General features: G+C 47.6%; 2 protein-coding genes across 4 annotated transcripts; both read right to left on the reverse strand.

The window, feature by feature from the left end:
* Positions 1 to 2127: 2127 nt before the first annotated feature.
* LOC130928769 (protein Dok-7-like) lies at positions 2128 to 10359 on the reverse strand. Of its 2 annotated transcripts, XM_057855514.1 has the most exons (13): positions 10269 to 10359; positions 10022 to 10189; positions 9883 to 9928; positions 9424 to 9654; positions 8575 to 8775; positions 8154 to 8264; positions 6183 to 6284; positions 5437 to 6071; positions 5035 to 5083; positions 4752 to 4840; positions 4022 to 4079; positions 3712 to 3867; positions 2128 to 3582 (listed from the first exon to the last, which is right to left on the reverse strand). In XM_057855514.1, exons 2-13 carry the CDS (start codon positions 10073 to 10075, stop codon positions 3446 to 3448), a joined length of 1869 nt encoding a protein of 622 aa, XP_057711497.1. In that variant the 5' UTR covers positions 10076 to 10189; positions 10269 to 10359; the 3' UTR covers positions 2128 to 3445. The 2 variants fall into 2 exon arrangements, with proteins under 2 accessions (XP_057711497.1, XP_057711496.1); XM_057855513.1 differs by lacking the exon at positions 10269 to 10359 and having other exon boundaries at positions 9883 to 10080.
* LOC130928770 (hepatocyte growth factor activator) lies at positions 10070 to 17831 on the reverse strand. 2 transcript variants are annotated; one of them, XM_057855516.1, is made up of 14 exons: positions 17629 to 17831; positions 17514 to 17565; positions 15874 to 15967; positions 15687 to 15760; positions 15486 to 15629; positions 14737 to 14868; positions 14192 to 14302; positions 13912 to 14086; positions 13173 to 13601; positions 12672 to 12811; positions 12410 to 12550; positions 12003 to 12145; positions 10269 to 10594; positions 10070 to 10189 (listed from the first exon to the last, which is right to left on the reverse strand). In XM_057855516.1, the coding sequence occupies exons 1-13, from the start codon at positions 17677 to 17679 to the stop codon at positions 10403 to 10405; spliced, it is 1878 nt and encodes a 625-aa protein (XP_057711499.1). In that variant the 5' UTR covers positions 17680 to 17831; the 3' UTR covers positions 10070 to 10189; positions 10269 to 10402. The 2 variants fall into 2 exon arrangements, with proteins under 2 accessions (XP_057711499.1, XP_057711498.1); XM_057855515.1 differs by having other exon boundaries at positions 15486 to 15760.
* Positions 17832 to 19277: the final 1446 nt, after the last annotated feature.

Raw genomic sequence — 19277 nt, forward strand, 5'->3', positions numbered from 1 at the left:
ATTTTCAGTCGAGAGCTGTTGCGCACCAGTGGCGCCTCCAGAAATTGTTCATAGGGGTGGCCAGATGGGGCCACTTAAAATCTTGGGGTGGCACACCAGAACTAAAAGCCATCATTTCAGGTTTTGATTATATTATTGCAGTAAAAAGGTCAGGGGAAAACTATCAGAAATACTTAAGGACACGCCTACTGATATACTTTGGTGTAATATTTGATGTTACTAAGGATTGAATGGAGGGGTCCCCAACCTTTTTTGCACCACGGACCGGTGTAATTTGGGTCTTTTTTTCACGGACAACTTTTGCAACCCGTCAAAAACTGCAACTATGCGGTTCTGCGCATGCGCGTAAGATTCAAAATGACCGCCACTGCAGCGATTCCAAATGAAACACTACAAACTTTCTTTAAAGAAAGGAATATTCACTTACGTTTGATAGCGGATGGACTAAAGTTCTCCTCAGACCCACCCATCCCGCCATGTTAGCTGCACAGCGCTCTCTCAGCGTTAATGCCTTCGCCGTGTCGTTAAGCATGAATGAAGAAGCCCGCTTTAAAAAGATGCGTAGCAAGGTTTTCAGTGTTCTCGTAGCACTGTCGGAATATTCCGGAATGACTTGAACTGTCTCAAATGTACATTTAAGGTCGCCGTCATTTGCGATCTCTACAAGCTGATCCTCCTGTTGCACAGACATGCTGGAATCACTCGGTTTATTCACAAACGGGTCACGAATCCACTCCTTCACAGTTGGTGGGTCTTCCAGGTTGTAGGCTCATCTTCTGGCTGCCCTTTTTCGCCGTAAAAAATCTCTCCAAAGACGTCTGTTTTCCAGTCATTTTCGCTAGTGTGGGGGAACAAATGTGCTGCGCCCGGGGCCTAGTCATACGTTATTATGGAGGACAAATGCACATAGATATATTATGTATACAAAAGAAGAAGTACTGCTTGCGGTCCAATCAATGGAGTTCTATGACGACATTCTAATCCATACTCTAGTATTATATCTAGCGTAGACAGGGATATTGATGTGTTATGCAGGGGTACAGGCCAAAGTTCATTTGGCCAGAATGCGGTCACTAATAAAATATTATTTTCTGCGGCACGGTATTAAATGCTGACAGATGGGGACCCCTGATTTAATGTGCAATCCATAGTCCTGGCTGTGCATTTGAGATGAAATGCATAACTGATGCTACAACAATCTAACGATATACTGTACTGGCAAGCGGGCTGGCCAACAAATTTATAGGCCACCCCCTGATGGCGCCACTGTTGCGCGCTTCCTGTTTGCCGCCACATCAGATGTGGCCGAGCGAGCGCAGGCGGATGACGATGGCTAATGAGCTACAGGTGTGTCAATTATCAGACAAATATGGATTGGAGACACTTCTCGCCGGCGCTCAGGTCATTTCTGCCTTTTGTCTGTCAGCTTTCTTTCCATCAAACGTGCGCGACGCCTCGGTGGGAAACTTTGCAACAAGCATCCGTCCTCCCATTTGAAGCGCTTTCCTCAAATTGAAACGCTTCTCGCGATTTCAAAAACACCAATAGGACACCATTTCCAATCCAGAGGATTTCGACCAAACTCATTTGATGTCAAGTGAATTTGATGAGAAGTGATTTGGCTGCCATTGAGGGCGCTAGACGTCCAATCCATTTTGTCAAAATGGAGTGGACGACGAGCGCCGTCAATGGCAGGTCAACCTGAGCTGCCGCGATGATTGACGAATCCATTAGCTAATGAATCGTCACTTTTGATGGTCGTTTAGTGACACAAGTGCTTTTCAGCCTCTTGTTATTTTCATTAGCTTTAAAATGAAAGCTAAATGCCTTTTTTCATATTAAAAAAGGAAAAATTGACGTTCAATTTTCTTTTATTTACATACATTTTGAATGAACAGAAGAGAAAGGGCCTTTATTGTCATTTTACAGAGAACAACGAGAGCGTGCATCACATAAAACAAAATCAGAAGTGAATAAGCAGCCAAGAGTTATGTAGTGCGCATATGACAATTTACCGTAAGAAAATGGATGATCATTTTCTGATTTAAAAAAAAAAAAAGCACATATTCTCCCCCCCCCCCCAAAATATTTCATTCAAAAAAGAAGGAAAAAAATAGTTCTTCAAGTTTAAGTGATTTTAACATTTTGATGATCCGCCATACCCCAACCACTGACTGCGTTGATGTGTCCAATTTTTACAGGCGGTCGCACGGACATGTGAGCCAAGTACGCGCACCTTTTCTCCACGCCACTTGAGGTGAGTGTACATGCCTTTTCTGTATTTCCACATTGCTGTCCGTCACACAAAAACAGATGTCAAGGGTTGTCTTCAGAAAGCAATGTCGTGATGCAAATGGCAGGTTTTAAGAGGGGTCGCGTGGACTAGCATTCATTAGAGCAACAACATGAGATTCCTTTTCTTGAGGTCATGCACTAGTTCAGCTCCAATGACAGCAACGGACGTCCAATTGCCTGACTTTTTTCATCCTTCTGCTGTGTCTTTCAATGTATTTGTCACGCTAGACGTCCTATCCGTCTGAACCGGGAGAGCCTTCACCGTGGCATTAAAAAATATCACGTCCATTCGAGAGGGAGGACCGCAGTATGACTAGAAAGGCCTTTGTCATTTCAACTCGCCGAAGCGGTTGTCGTAAAAAGATCTGAATCCAAATGAGTTTATTCAGAAAGGGATCGGAAACGGACGGCAGTGTCGACAACCGATCGACGGCCGGATCGATCGCTTTCAAAGCGACGCTCAGAACGAGCGTATCGGACGTTGAGCCGCCTCGGCGGGCGTGGACGTCCGCTACTGGATCTGGCACAAAAACGGCCGTCGCGACCGACGCCGGTGTCGCGTCGGACCAGAAGCGACCGCCCGCCCGAGACGTTTTCCGTGACCTGCCCGCGCCGCTCTGAAAAAGGCTACCCGAAGTTGCGGTCGTAGAGGGCCGGAGAACGGGACGTGATGGATAATGGATGGAAAAAAAAAATCAACCGAAACAAATTTAATATGGTGTAGGACCGCCAATTACGGGGTATCGATTCATACAACTTGTCAATTGTACCCAAAGGAATTTTCAGTTAGAATACCCTGGAACTCTTTTGGAGAGGATGGCGTTGGAATTGGACGTCTTCATCGAATCTCTAAAACGAACCGTAAATGCTCAGTAATGTTGAGTTCCGCCGGCCATACGAGTTGCTCAACTTGATTCCTCATGCCGTTCTTTACAAAAATGAAAGGTTGAAGGAAAGGGATACATTTTATTTTCTAATTCCATATCTGGGAGACGCAAACAAACAACGGTGTACAATCATTCTTTGTCGATACACGCAACGCTGCATTTCTGTATCGGCGATCCACGTCACAAGAATACATTATTTACAGATATAAAAAGTAAACGTGATGTCACACGTAGACTTGAAATGGAAGTTTTGGTCGCGGAGGTCAATGCGGCGTGGCCTTTTTTCTCCGCTCCAGGGTACGCAGGCCCTCCTGACGCCCCAGAGCGTGCCGGGTGCCCACCTCGCGGGCCGTCTCTGTGGCGGCGATGTCGATCTGAGCGTACTTGGCGGATCCCTTCCCTGTAGCAAAAGTGCATTTTTGTCACTCCTCGGTGAAACGATGGCCGCCGTTTATCGATTAAATCCTTTTTTTTTTTTTTTTTAATGGACATTTTTTTTCTTCGTTAGAGTAGTCTACTCCATACGCACCCTCATTGTGTGCAGACCCGGGTACCGGAGCGCCCCGTGCGCCGGGCTCTTGCAGGTCCAGCTCCATGTAGTCGAGCTGCTTCTTGGACGTGGGACTCACGGGAATATTGACGTAAGTCACTGCGGACCTTTCGCGATGGTACGCCGTTGCGCCGCCTATATATATATATATATATATATATATTGGGGGAGATATTTACACATCATTTGAGAACAAATAGATGATTGGAATTTTTTTGAATAGTTTTGTCCTTTTATCTTACTGCTAACTCCTAAACACAAAAGTTTGTAATAACTGTTAAAGCCTTACCTTCCGTCTTTTGCGCGCCGTGTCCGAGCACGCTTTCGTACTTGCTTTTTTCATCTGCCTGCAAGACATTGTTCGGACTTGGACAAGTATCTCAAAATGAACTCGTTGATGACGTTAGACATCCGATTGGTTTAATGTGTAATGCGAGCCACTTGATATTTTGGACACAAATACATCCGAAAAAGGCTCCATCGCGAAATCGCTCTTCCTTTCTCAATTGTTGCTTGTGAAACATCCAGAGGCGATGGCTGTGTAGAATCCCTTCTGTACTTTTTATTGTGCGTTTTTAATTGTGGTCAAATACTGATTGTTTTTGATGATGTGCAGACGCTAAATGATCATTTGTTATTGCTGTATCAGCTGCTACTTGTAAATGCAAATTGGAGTGATTGAAGATGAGACTGATTTCATTTCGTTTTTGTTTCATTCTGCAAGTGTTGATGGCACCAGCGCGAGATGTCACTTATTTCCGCCGTCTTGGCGAGGAGAGTACAATGACATATAATACATGTTTTTGGATATATATATATATATATCTGTAGATTTTAATTTAGAGGGTGTTTAGAGGTATTTAAAGGGTTAAAAACGACTCGCGGAAATTCGGGTGACTTCTCCAGCGCAGGAACGGAACTCTTTCGTAAACCGGGACGACACGTAATAATCATTTCCCCAACTCGGTCGGCGCGGTCGATAGCGGAAAAGCGGATGAGTGAGTTTTGTCGCAGCCTACCTCCGACTTTGGTCCTGGCGCGCGGCTCTCCGCCGTCTCGTAAGAGGGATCGGCTCGGCGCCGCTCCTCTCCGCCGTCGGGCATTTTGGCTGGCAAGGGGTGGGGGAAAAGATGACGGAAACCTTCATTTTTCAGCAGCAAATCAATAAGTAGAATCTAAAACGACAGCACTATCTTGGCGTCTCTGTAAAAATGGATCGGACGACGACAAAACCTTTGAGGGCGTTCAGTTTCTGGCGCTTATCGCCAGTAATGGTCACTGTATATTTGTCATGGCACCTACCTGGTAAAGCGGGTATGGCCACAGCACTTGCAGGGTTGAAGGGCATCCCCTGCCAAATGATGGGAAACATTAGCATTTCCAACGATCCCTGAATGGGAAAACCTCAGGTGTACTCTGAAATCAACTCTCGCAGCAACTACAGGCTGAAAATGAGTGTTTGGTGAAAAAGTTGATACATGCAGTAAATATTGGAAGGTGGCCTCCATGCCGTGATGCAGCGCTAGTAGCAATCCCAGCCCTGCGTCTTCCGCAACCCAGAGACGAGTCATCCGACACTCGTCGCGGGAGACGGCCTCATTTCCGAATAGATAGATTGCAATCCCGCCAGCCCTTCGACACCGTTCCGGGCCTCGCAGTCACTCGTGTTGGAGCGCCAAAATACAAAAACGACGAAAACCTCACCTGAAATCCGCCGCATTCTGAGCAGATGGTCAAGATGGTTTTGGTCGCGCCGGATTCCGGATCGTCACTAGGGGGTCTCCCCCTCGTTTTCGTGCTCCTCGGGTGAGCGTCGGACGTCCCCTCTAAAGACTCCGTTACGGGATGGTGAGCTAAAGTAGGGCGGTCCCGCGCCAGACTCCTGGGAGTGTGGTACAGATACCTGAGCGAGGTCGGAACTTTGTACTCCCGTCCCGAAAGGTTGGGGCAAGAACACGGGCTGAGGTCTTGAGCCGAGCGGGGAGGTAAGCTAAAAACTGAACCAAAGTCTTCGCCGCCGCTAATGTCAAGACTTTCTGTACACGAGGAGAAACTTCCAGAGTAAGAGGAATGGCTACCCGTGGCAATACCGCTGTCTAAAGAGCTCCGGCGAGCCATTTCCAGAAGCCGCCCGCTCGGGTCTCCGACTTCGGGAGCGTTCCCGCCGCTCCGATTAGCCGGCCGCTTTTCCGGACTCGCCGCTTGGGCCCCCGCGAGGTCGCCGTCCGCGAGGTCGCCGTCCGCGAGGTCGCCGTCCGATCGGAGGGAGTCCGAGCTTTCCGAGGAACCGGATACGTTGCGCCCGTCGTCCCCGGGGTTCGCGCGGCACACGGGCGACGCTGCCGACGGGAAATGTTTAAGGGCGGTCGATTAGCGACTCAAAACGTCACGTGGCGTCGGGTCGCCGAGTCAGACCGACCGGGCGGAATGGGCTCGGGGACGCGGTGTACCTGTGCCGCCGTGGCGATTGGAGAGCACGCTCAGTCGCTTCTCCAGTTCCCGCGTTTCGTGGTTCAGCCGCTCCTCAACGTCGGTCCGACTGCTGCTGGGATCTGTCAAAGAAAAGTGTAACACGCAGCGTGACATGAACCATTTTAAAGTACTACTTATTTCTCAACATGCCTATACAACACACAGCTGACCTTGAGATGCTCTTTTTCACGAGAAGGTGTAATAACATAGTTGCTTCAAAGGCAGCACATACAGTATTTCTCTCAACAATACTATAAAATTTACACTGGTGGAATAAAATCCACAATTTTTGGAAACAAACAAAAAAACATCTTTAGAAATAAGACTTCTTTTCACCAATATACTTTGTTTTCACAGATTACTATTTGGCATGTTTGTAGTGTTACCGCTGTACTTAATCCTGGTTTTAAACGGTCTGCATGCGGAGTAACTTTTGTACACCACCAAACAACGCACAAATTGATATGGAAATACATGTTAGTGAAGTCGCTAATTAGCATAGCGCTCGGCACTTATTAGTAACATCTCAAAAACAACAATAAAATCTAAACTGTACAAGAGGGTTCATGTACCCACCTCTGATAGATGGACACGGCAAAACACTAGGCACTTTTTCCAATTAACACGACTTGGACCTACTGCTGGCCAACTGAAAGACGAGGAGTAACGAACTATCTCTGTTCCCCTCTCGCTCGAAAAAATAACTCGCGCGCAGAAGAGGACCCAAAGCGCGACCGCCGGGTCCCTGCCTGTCTCATACATAAATACAAGAGTAAATCTCTCGCTCGGTAACGTCAGTTGCATCCATCATAACGTTGTGCGTGCATCCATTAAAGGTGTCGGGGCGGCAGACATGTCTTGAATTTCGTTCCGCTACTAGTGGCTGTCGTAAAGGTATTAGGCAAAATCATCGTTTTTGAAATTGTATGAATCGTAATCAAATCGTCACGTGTCGAATCGCCGATGCATCTAATAATTGATTTTTTTGGGGGGCGCACCGCGAGTTGAGGATGTGTGCGATGTACCTAAACGCACCGCGTAAGCGACTAAAAAGAGGGGGAGGTGTCGACGAGTGTCCGGGTGCTCCGAGGCTGTTTTGTTTTTGTTTTGTAGCCGTCGGCTACGCCTTGCAAATAAACCATTGAAAACCCCAACAAAGTCGTCCTTGTTAACGTTTTTTTTTTTTTTTGCAGTATCCGTTCAAAAGATTGAAAATCCTGTACAAAACGCTTCACCCGAGCAGGGGCAGGTGAAGCCAAAACCTGGAGGGGAACTTGGCGCTTAATGCGAACCGATTGCCGTCGAATGTCCACAAAAAGACACATTGTCCACGTGTGCAAACGGCGCGTCCTTGCAGAAAGTCAGAAAGGGCGTTTGTGCAACACAGCACGGTTTATTTATAGCACCCTAAGCGTTTAACGCCACCGTGTCAACAACGTTGACTCTTCTACAAGACTTGAACTACATCCATACAATTGTGCCACAGATCCGTTCATTGTGATTTTAGATGGATCGACACGATCATCGCGACGGCCTATGACGCGTGCTCGCCGCGAGTGATTTTGCTCGCGTGAACCCTTCGCTTCTATTTATTCTCTGACAGGAATAGACTGCGCTTAAGCTGAGAGATATGCCAAAATGAAGAATATTCATAAGCCCCCGCGGGTGACCCCAACACATTTAGTGTGATATCATCAAGAACATTGGCTGTTGGAAATTGGAGAAGTGTTAAAAGCGGAGAGAACGAGAACACCATCAAATCTGGCGTTGATACCAAAATAAGTCCAGTTGGAACGGCCGCAAGTTGCGGGTGATCAAATGATGCTTTTAAACTCTGTAAAGCAACACGTGGCCGAGTTTCTCCAACTCTTAAAACCAGAAAGGGAACACAAGGAGTCGTTGCGTTTAGTGTACGAGAAGTGACAAATGTCCGGCGACGCACGACTGACCTGGCAGGAGGGGTCGCGGGCCCCTGGTCGGAGAGACGCCCCGGACGATGCGGTCGAACAAAAAGCTGATCTGCTCGCTCTCCCGAGACGAGAGCAGGAAAACGCCCGCCCCTGCGGATGGAGCGCAGGGACAACGGAGTTAGGACACGAGAGCTTTGACCATCACTACGAGACTAAGTCGGTCACTCGTGAAATACGGAGCGAGCTCCGAGCGCTTCCGCCCGCTCTGCTTCATTTAGGAAAATAATGATTTTGTGTTCAATGTGATGAAAAACCCAAGCACGTCTTTGCTCGTCACCAGCAAAATGCATGGCTAAGAGACTGAAGACGCTGAGAGGGAATGGCTCCATTTCTGCCAGCAGTCTCTTTGTCTTTCAAGCAGAGCGACTAAAGCAACTCTGGCCACGTCCGCTAGACTTACAGTAACCACAGCGCGTTCCTCCCTCAAACACAAATCCGTTGGGTACGGGCCCGTATCGGCGCAGGTCCGGAAGGTTCCAGTGGCCCACCACGACGGGGGGCGCGTCCCGTGCGAGAGCCAGCAAGTTGTTGCACAAGTGTAGAGTTGCCGGGCCGCTCTCTAGCTTGGTTCCCGCCAAAACCCCCACGTCGAACCTGTGAACTGGGCGGCGACAAAAGACAAATTGCTGACGAAACGTTAGCGACGGCAAACTCTCTACATACAGATGTGCGCTTTTGCCTAATTGTTGCCGGACAGACCGCGGTCACGACAGCATAAACGGCCCCCTGTCTCAATTAGCGTCCTTGTTGTGGTTGCCTCAAATATGAGGAAAGGTCAACCGCGGTCTTCGCTAAAAGGATTGGCGAACCCGCCGACGGGCGGGTGACATCCCCGCCAGCCACGTCCCCGGCTGCTACGAAGCGGTCAGCTACAGGCACAAAACGAGAAGGTCCTCCAATGTAACGGTTCCCACCCGCCTTAACATTTAGCTGGACCGCCACCACCAGGTTTGCTCTTCCAGGCATTTCACACTTGCGTAACGTGTAGTACACAAGACGCATACGTTCAGTATGTCTAGAACCATTAGAATCTGTATCCCTTCGGCTCTCGGCAAAGGCTAAACCGGATCCGGGTTAGATATAATCTGATCTGGGAAATTGTCCTGGGCTGTTTTCAGACCGCAGGCGTATCCGATTCCAAACGCCCGTCCCGGTGGAAACGGATGGGACGTAAACGCCACCAGATACTGTATGTATGCTAAATGACGGCGCCGAGTCGGGTCTTTCCGATCGAGACCGATCCGCTCACCTTCTCCGAGGCTGTAGCGCAGACGGACCTCCCACGCTCGCAGAGTCTCCTCGCTGTCGAACGCCAGCACGGCCGCCCGGCTCAGGCACAGGATGGCTAGCGTAAAGAAAGCGCCCTCGCACCGGCGTCCGCTTTCCAGGCCGCAGATCTCCTCCAGAGTGACGTCGGGGCCTTCCTTGTTCCCGTCCGCTTTGTCCGACTCGTCTTTAAAAACCAGCAGGACCAGGCAATCTGCAGGGCGTCGGAGCGAGAATGCCGAGAGCGCCGTCAATGTCAATTTACGACTACCGCCGACAGCTGCGATAACAACGAGCGGGCCGGAGCCCCGGCGCCCTTCTCCGGACGGCCGACGACGATCAGGATTAAACGTGCAAAAATAACAACAATTGGCAGTTTTCTGAGATCAAAATAAAGCTCAGCTCAAAGTTTGATCATTCAAAAATGCAGACGTTCTCTTACCTGCGACGGGGGACGGCTTGCGAAAAACCACCCATCTAGTTTTCCACTGTGGAAGACAACCCCGCCGCCCCGAAATGTCAGCTTTGTCATATTCCAATTGAACGGCAAGTAGAACCCCTTCAAATAAAACCAAGTTGACCTTTTTCCCGTCTTTGAGTCTGGCGTATCCCTCCACGACCACCGAATCGGTCATCTTCAGTCATGGTTCCTGACAGCTGCACAGTTGGCTGCCCCGCTGAGGTGGGTGACTTTCAAAATAGCTGCGACGACGCCTAAGCCCCCCTAAAGCCCGCCTCCGAGATACCGCCTTTGACAGCAACAACAACAACAACGAGGGCAGCGTGAAAAACGGCGCGACCACCAAAAGGACGACATACTTGGCATACCGGCGAGTGCCTGGTCCTCGGCGCAATGAGAGAACGGTCATTTGGAAAACTTTTTATTCGTTCTTATTGTTTCACAGTTGGAAAATGTTCATCTACAAACAAGAGACAAAGAAAAATAACACCATTCTGAAATCTCAGGGTCGGGTTAGGGTCGACAACTTTTGAGCCGTCCGTCTGATCACAGAATTGATCCAGTCCACGTAGTTAGCCACTTTGGTGTAAACGCCCGGTTTTCCGGAGCGTCCGCATCCTTCCCCCCAGCTGATGATCCCGTATAGGAAGTTGACGTCGTCCTTCGCGCAGGCCAGCGGACCCCCGGAATCCCCCTGGTGGGGAAAACAAACAAACAAAAAAAAAACGGAACTGTTGTTAATAGGAATCCTGGAGCGCCACGCTACGGAATTGACGGCGCTCATTGCTAACGTCGCCTTCTATGCAGTGGCAGACTTGGCAATTTTGGGGCCTAAGGCTAACATATCAAGGGGCCCTCTTCATGGGCCAGGGGTTAACAAGGTGAGAAGGGTGTGGAGGAAACACTAGGGCTGTCCTAAATGACAAATTTTCTCCCGATTAGTCAGCCGACCAGTTTTACGATTAATCGACTAATCATTTTCTTTTTTTTTACTAATTTAGCAATGACATTTTTGTTGACGCTTATTAATTCACAAAACTATTTTGGAACACTTAAATTCTTTATTAAAGTACCAATAATCATGTAAATAACAATAATTAATCACAAATAAACAATGAGGTTAAATGCTGATACCATTTACTAGTGCAAAAGAATGGAAAGTAAACAGATTCAGAACACTGACTTTGCCTTTCCAATATTATTCAAAACAATTCTTTAAAAAAATCTAGCAATATTATTATAGTATGCTACTATTATATAATAGTAAAAATGATTCATTGCCAATCATATTTGTCATGAAGAGTGTCATTTGAAAGCTATTCTTAGTGTAGAATGTATTTACTCAACATATTATAATATTAATTCTGAAGTATGTGGGATGAACTCCAGAAATCATTAATTATATGAAGAACATGATGTGTTTTTGCTGTTAACCAGCTGTTGAGTGTTATTGCATGATTGATTGGAACTGTACTACATTGTTTCGCCACAGGGTGTGCTGTCGTGTATTTTATGTTTGGGTGAAGAAGAAGGAAAAAGTTAAGAGGCATTAGAGGCCTGTTCTCAACGTCTCCCTCACTGCACTTTGGCTCCCATGAAGAGCACGTTTGCTCATGTGTTCGAAATAAACGATAGCCGACGTGCAAAGTAGCAAGTGAGCTGTAAAAATAGCGAGCTTAGTGGCGTGAAAACCACGGAAGAGCTAAGTGAAGATAACGAACAGCTAAGCGGAGCTCAGCGATGCTAAACGGCGCTAAATGAAGCTAAGCGACTGATACTCTGTCCGTCGTCGTGGAACAGTCCATTGTAGTGTGTGTGTGTGTGTGTGTGTGTGTGTGTGGGCGGGGGTAATATAAATGCAGCATTCATATGACTTTCTTTTTTGTTTTGCTGTTTGTTTGTTTGCTATGCTGACATAATTATACATGACGAATAGTTGGGGGTGCTGCTGGCTCCGGTGGCCCAAGCCGTTGCTCGTTGGGGCGAGGGCAGCTGGTTGGGGGCCCCCTACTGGTTGGGGGCCTAAGGCGATCGTCTACTTGGCCTGAATAGTAGATCCGCCTATGGTTCTATACTTTGACTCGGCCGGACGTCCGATTCACCTGGCAGGCGTCCACGCAGCCGTCGAGGCCGGCGCAAATCATGTCGGCGGTGACGTGTCTGCCGTACACCTCGGGCTTCTTGCAGGCGTCGTGGCCGATCAGCCTCACTCCCGCCTCCTGCAGGTTAGAATAACCGTCGGCTTCTGGGAAGAAAAAAAACAAAAAAACCTCACTATTCCACAGGTGTCAAATTGGAGGTCCGAGGGCCAGATCCGGTCCGCCACAAAACAATGCGTGGCCCGTGAAAATGAATGATGTACGTCAACTTTGTTGCTCACTAAACTATCCAAATGAAAATCAACAGATTGATAGTCGTTGAACATTTTTTACTCTGATATGGGTGTGTACAAGTTTGGCGCCCCTGATTATTCCACATCATTTGGAGTTTCCTACGGTAGCGGACTCACTCTCATGCATGTGTCCCCAGCCACTGATGGAACAGCAGAAGCCGTCCGGGAAGGCCACGCCGCTGTCGGGGAGACAGATGGGCCTGATGAACCGCGTCCGCTTGACACAGCGACCGTCTCGCTTCTTCAGTTTGATGAGAACTGCCCCGCGGGAGGGAGGGAGGGAGGGAGGGAGGAAGGGAAAGCACAGCAAACTTTTTTTCCTACGGAAGGAGCCCCGGGACACAGCCGCTCGGTGACGCGGGCGTGAGGCGCGCGTTACCGATGTCGTGGAGCGTGGGGTTGAAGACGGAGAAGTGTTTGGGGAAGATGTACTTGTCCACTCCGAACGTACGCGTGTCGGGACCGCTGACGTTGAAGCGGTGCTGGCCGAGCACCACGCGAAGCTGCGATAACAGGGGGCTGCCGAGAAGGCGGCAAAAATGCTACGTTTAAGTTAAGATTCACTCATTGGCCGCCCTCGACGGCTTCGGACGTCCGATCGATTTGAATCGGGCGGCACTGGCGGGGAGTCCGCCGACGTTCGTTCTCTCGCTTTCCCGCCATTTTCCAACGTCTCAAAAGCCGAGCGTTAGCGCGAGACGCCGAAATGATCGTCTTCATTGCTACCGAACGGGTTTGGGAGGTTGTTCATTTTGTCGCGCCCTAACCCATCTATTATTTTTCATTGACGGCCCCGAAAATGTTTCGGACGTCTATCGCTGTCGCCGGCAGCCAATGCCTTTTCTGAATTTTAGATGCGGCGGCGGTATCCACGACTTACTTGCGTAAAAAGCAGTGCGCCGCCGACACCACCCAGCAGGAGGCGATCAAGGTTCCGGCGCAAAAGTCCGACCGCCCGATGTAAATGGCCGCCATCCAGGGGTGGCTCCCGGGCAGAGCCGAGTTTCCTCCCATGATCCTCCCCCGCGCCGCCCACACCCTCTTCTTGTGTTTGGTCCCGCACGTCGGCTTCTCGACCGGCCCCGGGACGGGCCGGCGCGCGTTCCACGTGCTCATCCTACTAGAGGATGCTACTCCCACAAATGTTAGCGATGACTGCGTTGTGTGGATATTTTTTTCGGGATGTGACATTTTCCCATACGTGTACTTACAGAGTGGCATCTTGCAAGATGGCACTGTGCAGTACTCCCACGAGATGGCGTCATTGCTCAAAGTGTAGCACCAGGGTTTCTTGTCGCCATCGGGATTCCTGCACCCACAGGTATGCCATGATATTTTTGCTTATATCGCTTAAAGTGTTTATGATTAGCTGCGCTAGACATTCATGTCGCCCCTCCATGTCGACATACTGTAGATTGGACGTCTAGTGCCGTCAATGGCAGGCAATGAGTTAACATGGAAGAGACCTGGCAATCTTAAAAAAAATAAAAAAAAAAAAAAATCACTTCTACTAGTGACACGAGTACTCTGACAGCCATGTATTATTTGAGGTGCTACTTGTTACTTGCTGTAAAAGAACCACTGACGTGGTGCGCCACCACCTACGCGTAAAAGACTACCTGCAATGGGCGTGTTTCCCGAGACCTTTGCGGAACGCGCCGCGCACCGTGCCGACGTGGAGCTCGTCGTACAGTAGGTCCGAATCCCACGGTAGACAGCGGTCGCCGGACGCCGTCGCGGAGGCCGCGCCGCGGTAACTCACGCCCCGGCCGTCGTAGCACTCGCTCTCCGGCTCTGGAGAACAGTTTTGTTTGGTATTTTACCATCTGGTCACTTGACCTTCCCCAAAAATCGGGGAAAAACGACGCGCGTGAAGCCGTCACGTTTCCGGGTACTCGCCCAAACTGCAGCGGGGTCCTCCGTAGCCGCGTCGACAGTGGCACACTTTCTCGCCGGTGGTGGCGATCGTCCGGCACGTTCCGTCATTCCGGCACGGATTCGAGCGGCACGCTGGATGAAGAAATTTGCCGGAATTTCAATGACTTTATCGCAGAAATGAATTCGCCGCCACGCCTCCCGCTTCAAACGGGTCAGACGTCTAGCGCCGTCAATGGCAGACGGTGAGCCGTGATGGCAATGACTTAACAGTCAAGTAAGTATGCAGTCATTTTGTATTAGTTGACTTGAATGTATCCCCCCCCCCCCCAAAAAAAAACAAAAACAAAAAAAAACGTTATCTGTGCGTCATATCAGTTTTAAACATTTCCTCTGGTTGTAGCATTTCTCCCTGGATGACGGCGTACATGTGGGTGTGTCCCAAATTGCCGTTCCTTAGTCACCGTGAGTCATATCATCTGTCTATTCATCGGTAGGGATCAAAGCGAGGGCGTGGGTGGGGCCCGCTTAATATGAGGCGCTAGGATTTTTGATGGCGTGACACTCACCGGTGTAGCGGGTTCGTCGGCACTCCGTCTTGCCGTCGACGCACGTGCACTGTTCCACGTTGCGGAGGTGAATGCGGCCCCAAGACTGTCCGGCGTCATAATGGCGCAGGTGTAGGGTTTCGTAGCACTGTTCTAAAGACGGAACAAAACACTGGCACATAGGCGACAGAGAGGAACCCGACCAAAAGACGAGTGCGTGCTTTCTTTTGACCAAAAATAAGACCCCTGTCCTATAGGAGGTCGACTAGGATTCATTGATTATATATCCCCTTTGCTACCTGAACACCTCAATTGGACACTTTTTCATTTCCAATTTGTAATATAGTCTGTCCCGAATTCCACCTTAGCAACATGTGGGATGCTAGCATGGAACGTATACAGTGTTAAATCATCTCAACTCAGTTACCTCATTGTAAGAGTAATGAGTTACTCAACAAAGTAACTGATGTTACTTTTCAACGGCGTCATTGCCCTCCTCCCCTCCAGGCAGGCGGATGTGTGACAAAATCGGACAACTTGCGCTTCATTCAACCAAATTGTAGTAACGCGCCCCTTCGCAGCACTAACGGTGTTGCAAAGATGGCCAAAGTCATTTATGACGTGACTCGCTACTGAAAAATATCACGCCGTTATAAACGACACCGAGTGTGTATACGGTCAACTCGACGACCTCTACTTGTTACGACTCTGAAAAGGGACGCTACTTTGTCTAGCTCGTACGGCGAGATTCCCTAGCGCGACGTACTCACCGCGCTCGCAAAATCTTCCCGAAAAGCCTTCGGGGCAGGAGCACCGGAACGCCGGCCCGCGCGAAACCAGCGTGCAGTTGCCGCCGTTTTGACACGCTTTGCGTCGACACAGATCGGCGAGCCTTCGGGACGTGTGGAAAGAACCTAGAGTTTGAATGAATTGTGAGAACCCGCCGGGGACGGGACGGCGCTCCGCGTTACCGTTAGGTGGTCCCGGCTCTGGCGCGCAGAACCCCCACTTGCGGTCCCGGTCAAAATTGGATGTCAAAGAGCACCTGTGGGAAGATGAAATCAATCTTACAAATACATTTTTTTGGGTGACTACTTTCCATCTAAACTGAGAAGGTGGTCATTTCTATAGAGAGAGACGTTTTCTTGTTGAACTCACCAAGGTCTGGAGGTGAAAACTGTGACGCAGTGATGATGAATTCGTCCGCCCTGACGAAATGGAAGCACGCATTGTTTGCCGGTCGTCGTGACGACTGTTAAAAAGGAGGGGGAAAAAAATCGTCATTGCTATAGGAATGTTTGCCTTCAAGCATTCTCACGATGCAGCTCCACGGCCTTTTGGATTAGTTTCCATGTCAGTCCAAAATATCTTATAAACAAATGCCATTTTCTGGTATACTTCAAGCAGGCTTAATATATATATATATATTTTGTTTTAATGTCGCAGACTTACACAAGCTTTCATGAAAGTAAAATGTCATAAAATTTGATAAAAGCACATCTTGCACTGGCATCATGGGAGTTGAGGGAATTTGGTTCAGAAAGTGAAATGTCCAATGCATAAGCAGATTTTAAGGGGGGGGGGAGGGGCGCAAGCCTCTCCCTGGTGGTAGAAAAGTGTCATTGCATGTAATTGACTTTCCTACACACACACACATATATTGGAAACCAATAAAACAAAAAACAAAAGTGAATGAAATGAACAAAAAATATATTTTTATACTTGGTCAAAATTATTCAAACAGATCATTTGACTAGCACCTTATTTTATTTTTCAAATGATTTTTTTCTATGATTGAAAATAATTTTTGATTGAAGCAACATTTTTTTGGGGATTGAATGATTCAGAAACAAATGTCCTACCCATAATATGGCCCAAACACAAAAAGGATTGCTTCAGTCAAAAAAAAAATGTTTTCAATGAAAAATTAAGTGTTCAAATGCAATTTTTTCAATCTTTTTGAATTGAAAACTTTTTCTATGATTGAAATTTTTCTTTTTTCGATTGAAGTGATTTTTCTTTTTGAAAATATATATTTTTTGGAGGCAACATATTTTTTGATTGAATAATAAAGGCAAAAATGTCCTAGCCAAAATGTGGCCAAACACAAATCAACATTGCCTCAATCAAAAAAAAAAAATAAATAAAAATCAAAGACAAATAGCTTTCACTTGTTTTTTGAGTTTCAAATTAATTTTTGTATTCAAACTTTTTTGTTTTGTTTTTGATTGAAGCAACTTTTTTATGGGTTAAAAATGTATATTTTGATCGAAGAAACTTTTTTTTTTTTTACATTTAAGCCTTTTTTTGGGATTGAATAATAAAGACACAATATGGCTCCACCCAGGGATACAATTTTGACTGGGGTAACTATACATTGGCCCGACACCAGCAGGCATAGCATATTCAATGGATGACAATCTTGGCGAAAAGTATTGCTTAAGCAGCCCGATTTACAATTCCCCTCAAGAATGATGGGAAACAAAGAACGCTCATTGTCAACTTCTTATTATAAATAGTTAGTTTTATTGCTGACACTGCGTTTCGGCCCCAAAAGTCAAAACTGCGCTTATGGTCCGATGCCATTTTGAGGACACTCCATTTGTACTTATGGGACGCATGTCGTCTTTTGAAAGTAGTTTTGCTTTGGACCGAGAAAAAGGTCATTCAAAACGGAATGTATTTATGTCAAATACTGTTGATGAATAGTGACTCATTTCCTGGAATGACCATCGTTTTAGTGTCCGTCTGTCATCATTCCTGCAATCTTTGTGACAAAACTATGAAATGTACCTTACCTTTTTCAATCTTTGCATCCGTCACATTGGAGATAACGGTCGCACCTACCGGCTGGAAAAAAAAAGGGTGCACTTTTTCTCCCAATCTTCATGATTTGGAATATTTTCTACTTACCCCCGTTGCGCTGAGAACAAATGGAAGAAAAAGTAAGCGCGCGTATGTCATGTCGCAAGTATGCGTCGGTGTTCCGCCGCTGCCGTCACGTCACGTCACGTGTGGAAGTTTCAAGCTTCTCTCTGCGTGCGCTTTTCCGCGCTGTAAGTTTGATCCCGTCCCGCGTCGAGTGACGCCCTGCCCTGGCGTCATCGGGCTCGTCGTTGTCGTCCAGCGAATTGTGAGGAGGAGGCAAAAAAAAAAAAAAAAAAAAAGCCCGTGGCAGACCTGCTTACAAAACGGAAGTGCAGCTTCCCTCCCTCCCTCCCTCGGCGTAAGCACTTGTTGACTATACTTGGAGGATATGCAGGTGTTTTTTTGTTTTGTTTTTAACCCATGCATGGACCCCCCCCCCCCCCTCCTTTTTGCGACCCAATAAAAGTTAGTCCTCCTCCCAAACCGATGACTCATCCCGAGCTGCCGACCTTTTAAAAATGTGTCCTCGTATTTTGAATCCTTGCTCATTTCACTCATTGACGACGCTAGATAGACGTGTAATCCATTTTGACTGCGTCATGTCCACACCTTTTATTGGCTCGATTGGCTTTTGCGGGCACGCAAAATGATGCGCCGACCTGCTTCCTATGTTATTTGTGCTCGTTTGCTGGTGAGGGACGTCCGATCCATATCCAGCATTTTGGGGTGCGAGACAAAGAGCAATCCAACGTCTTGTTTGCAGCGGGCGTGACAAAAAGCGCAGCATAGTTCAAACTGAAGCCTTATCCGGTTCAAATCCATAAACGGATTTTCAGGGGGGTCAGCCCCCCCCCCCCCCCCCCCCGGTGGCCGAAAGTGTCATTGCATGTAATTGACTTCTATACAGTTTATGATTTGCAAATGAAGAATTTCCTGGTAAAATATTGTATTGTCTATAAAAGTTGAAAAGCAATAAAACAAAAATGAATGAAATGAACAAAAAAAGATATTTTTATAATGGGTCAAAATGATTTTTCAAACAGACTATGTGACTAGCACCTTAGACGGTCATTTGCCTTGCTTAGCCAAAACCACCTGAGGACGAGAAAGACAAGATGGATATACATCATTTTTTCAAACCTAGGCTTTCGAAAGCAACAACTGAGCAAAAACCAAGGATTGAAATGTGGCCCATGAAATGCTAAAGACCACCGTCAAAATGGTGAGCGGAGTTTCAATTTGCCCCACTAACGACACTAATTGTACAAATGAGCCACCACTGGTGTTTTGCCAATGTAGTTACCCCTGTCAAAAATGGTGTCCCATGGCCACACACATTAGTTATGGGGGTTGTCGACTTAAACAATGAATTGAAGCCAGAAAAGAACCACAGTTATATATTTTGGACATTGGCGTTTACTTAACTGGAGAAACTCCATACAGGACTTGAATTGCGGTAAGAACCGTTATAGGTCATCCTACGAGTAAAACGGTGAACCATTGCCTTTTGTAACGTTCAGTACGTATGTCACGGTATACGACAGAAAAAGTTTTTTGATGGATGTGCCATGTTTTAAAACCTTGTAGATAGCGACATCACCAAAACGGAAATCAAGCATATCAGCGCAGTGCAGTGGCTCCATCCAGACTGGGGTAACTACACTGGCACGATACCGGTGGGCGTACCATGTTCA

Source organism: Corythoichthys intestinalis, chromosome 13 (assembly GCF_030265065.1).
Source record: "Corythoichthys intestinalis isolate RoL2023-P3 chromosome 13, ASM3026506v1, whole genome shotgun sequence".
NCBI classification, from domain to species: domain Eukaryota; kingdom Metazoa; phylum Chordata; class Actinopteri; order Syngnathiformes; family Syngnathidae; genus Corythoichthys; species Corythoichthys intestinalis.

Excerpts from the sequence above, each read along its gene's own strand:
- LOC130928769 (XM_057855513.1), bottom strand. The coding sequence starts at position 10,075 with ATGACCGATTCGGTGGTCGTGGAGGGATACGCCAGACTCAAAGACGGG. Across the intron at positions 5,084-5,436 it reads CAGAATGCGGCGGATTTCAG|GGGATGCCCTTCAACCCTGC; the intron begins GTGAGGTTTTCG and ends ATCATTTGGCAG. Across the intron at positions 4,841-5,034 it reads GGCCATACCCGCTTTACCAG|CCAAAATGCCCGACGGCGGA; the intron begins GTAGGTGCCATG and ends ACCCCTTGCCAG.
- LOC130928770 (XM_057855515.1), bottom strand. The coding sequence starts at position 17,679 with ATGACATACGCGCGCTTACTTTTTCTTCCATTTGTTCTCAGCGCAACG. Across the intron at positions 17,566-17,628 it reads TTGTTCTCAGCGCAACGGGG|CCGGTAGGTGCGACCGTTAT; the intron begins GTAAGTAGAAAA and ends TTTTTTTTCCAG. Across the intron at positions 10,595-12,002 it reads GCTGCGTGGACGCCTGCCAG|GGGGATTCCGGGGGTCCGCT; the intron begins GTGAATCGGACG and ends TTTCCCCACCAG.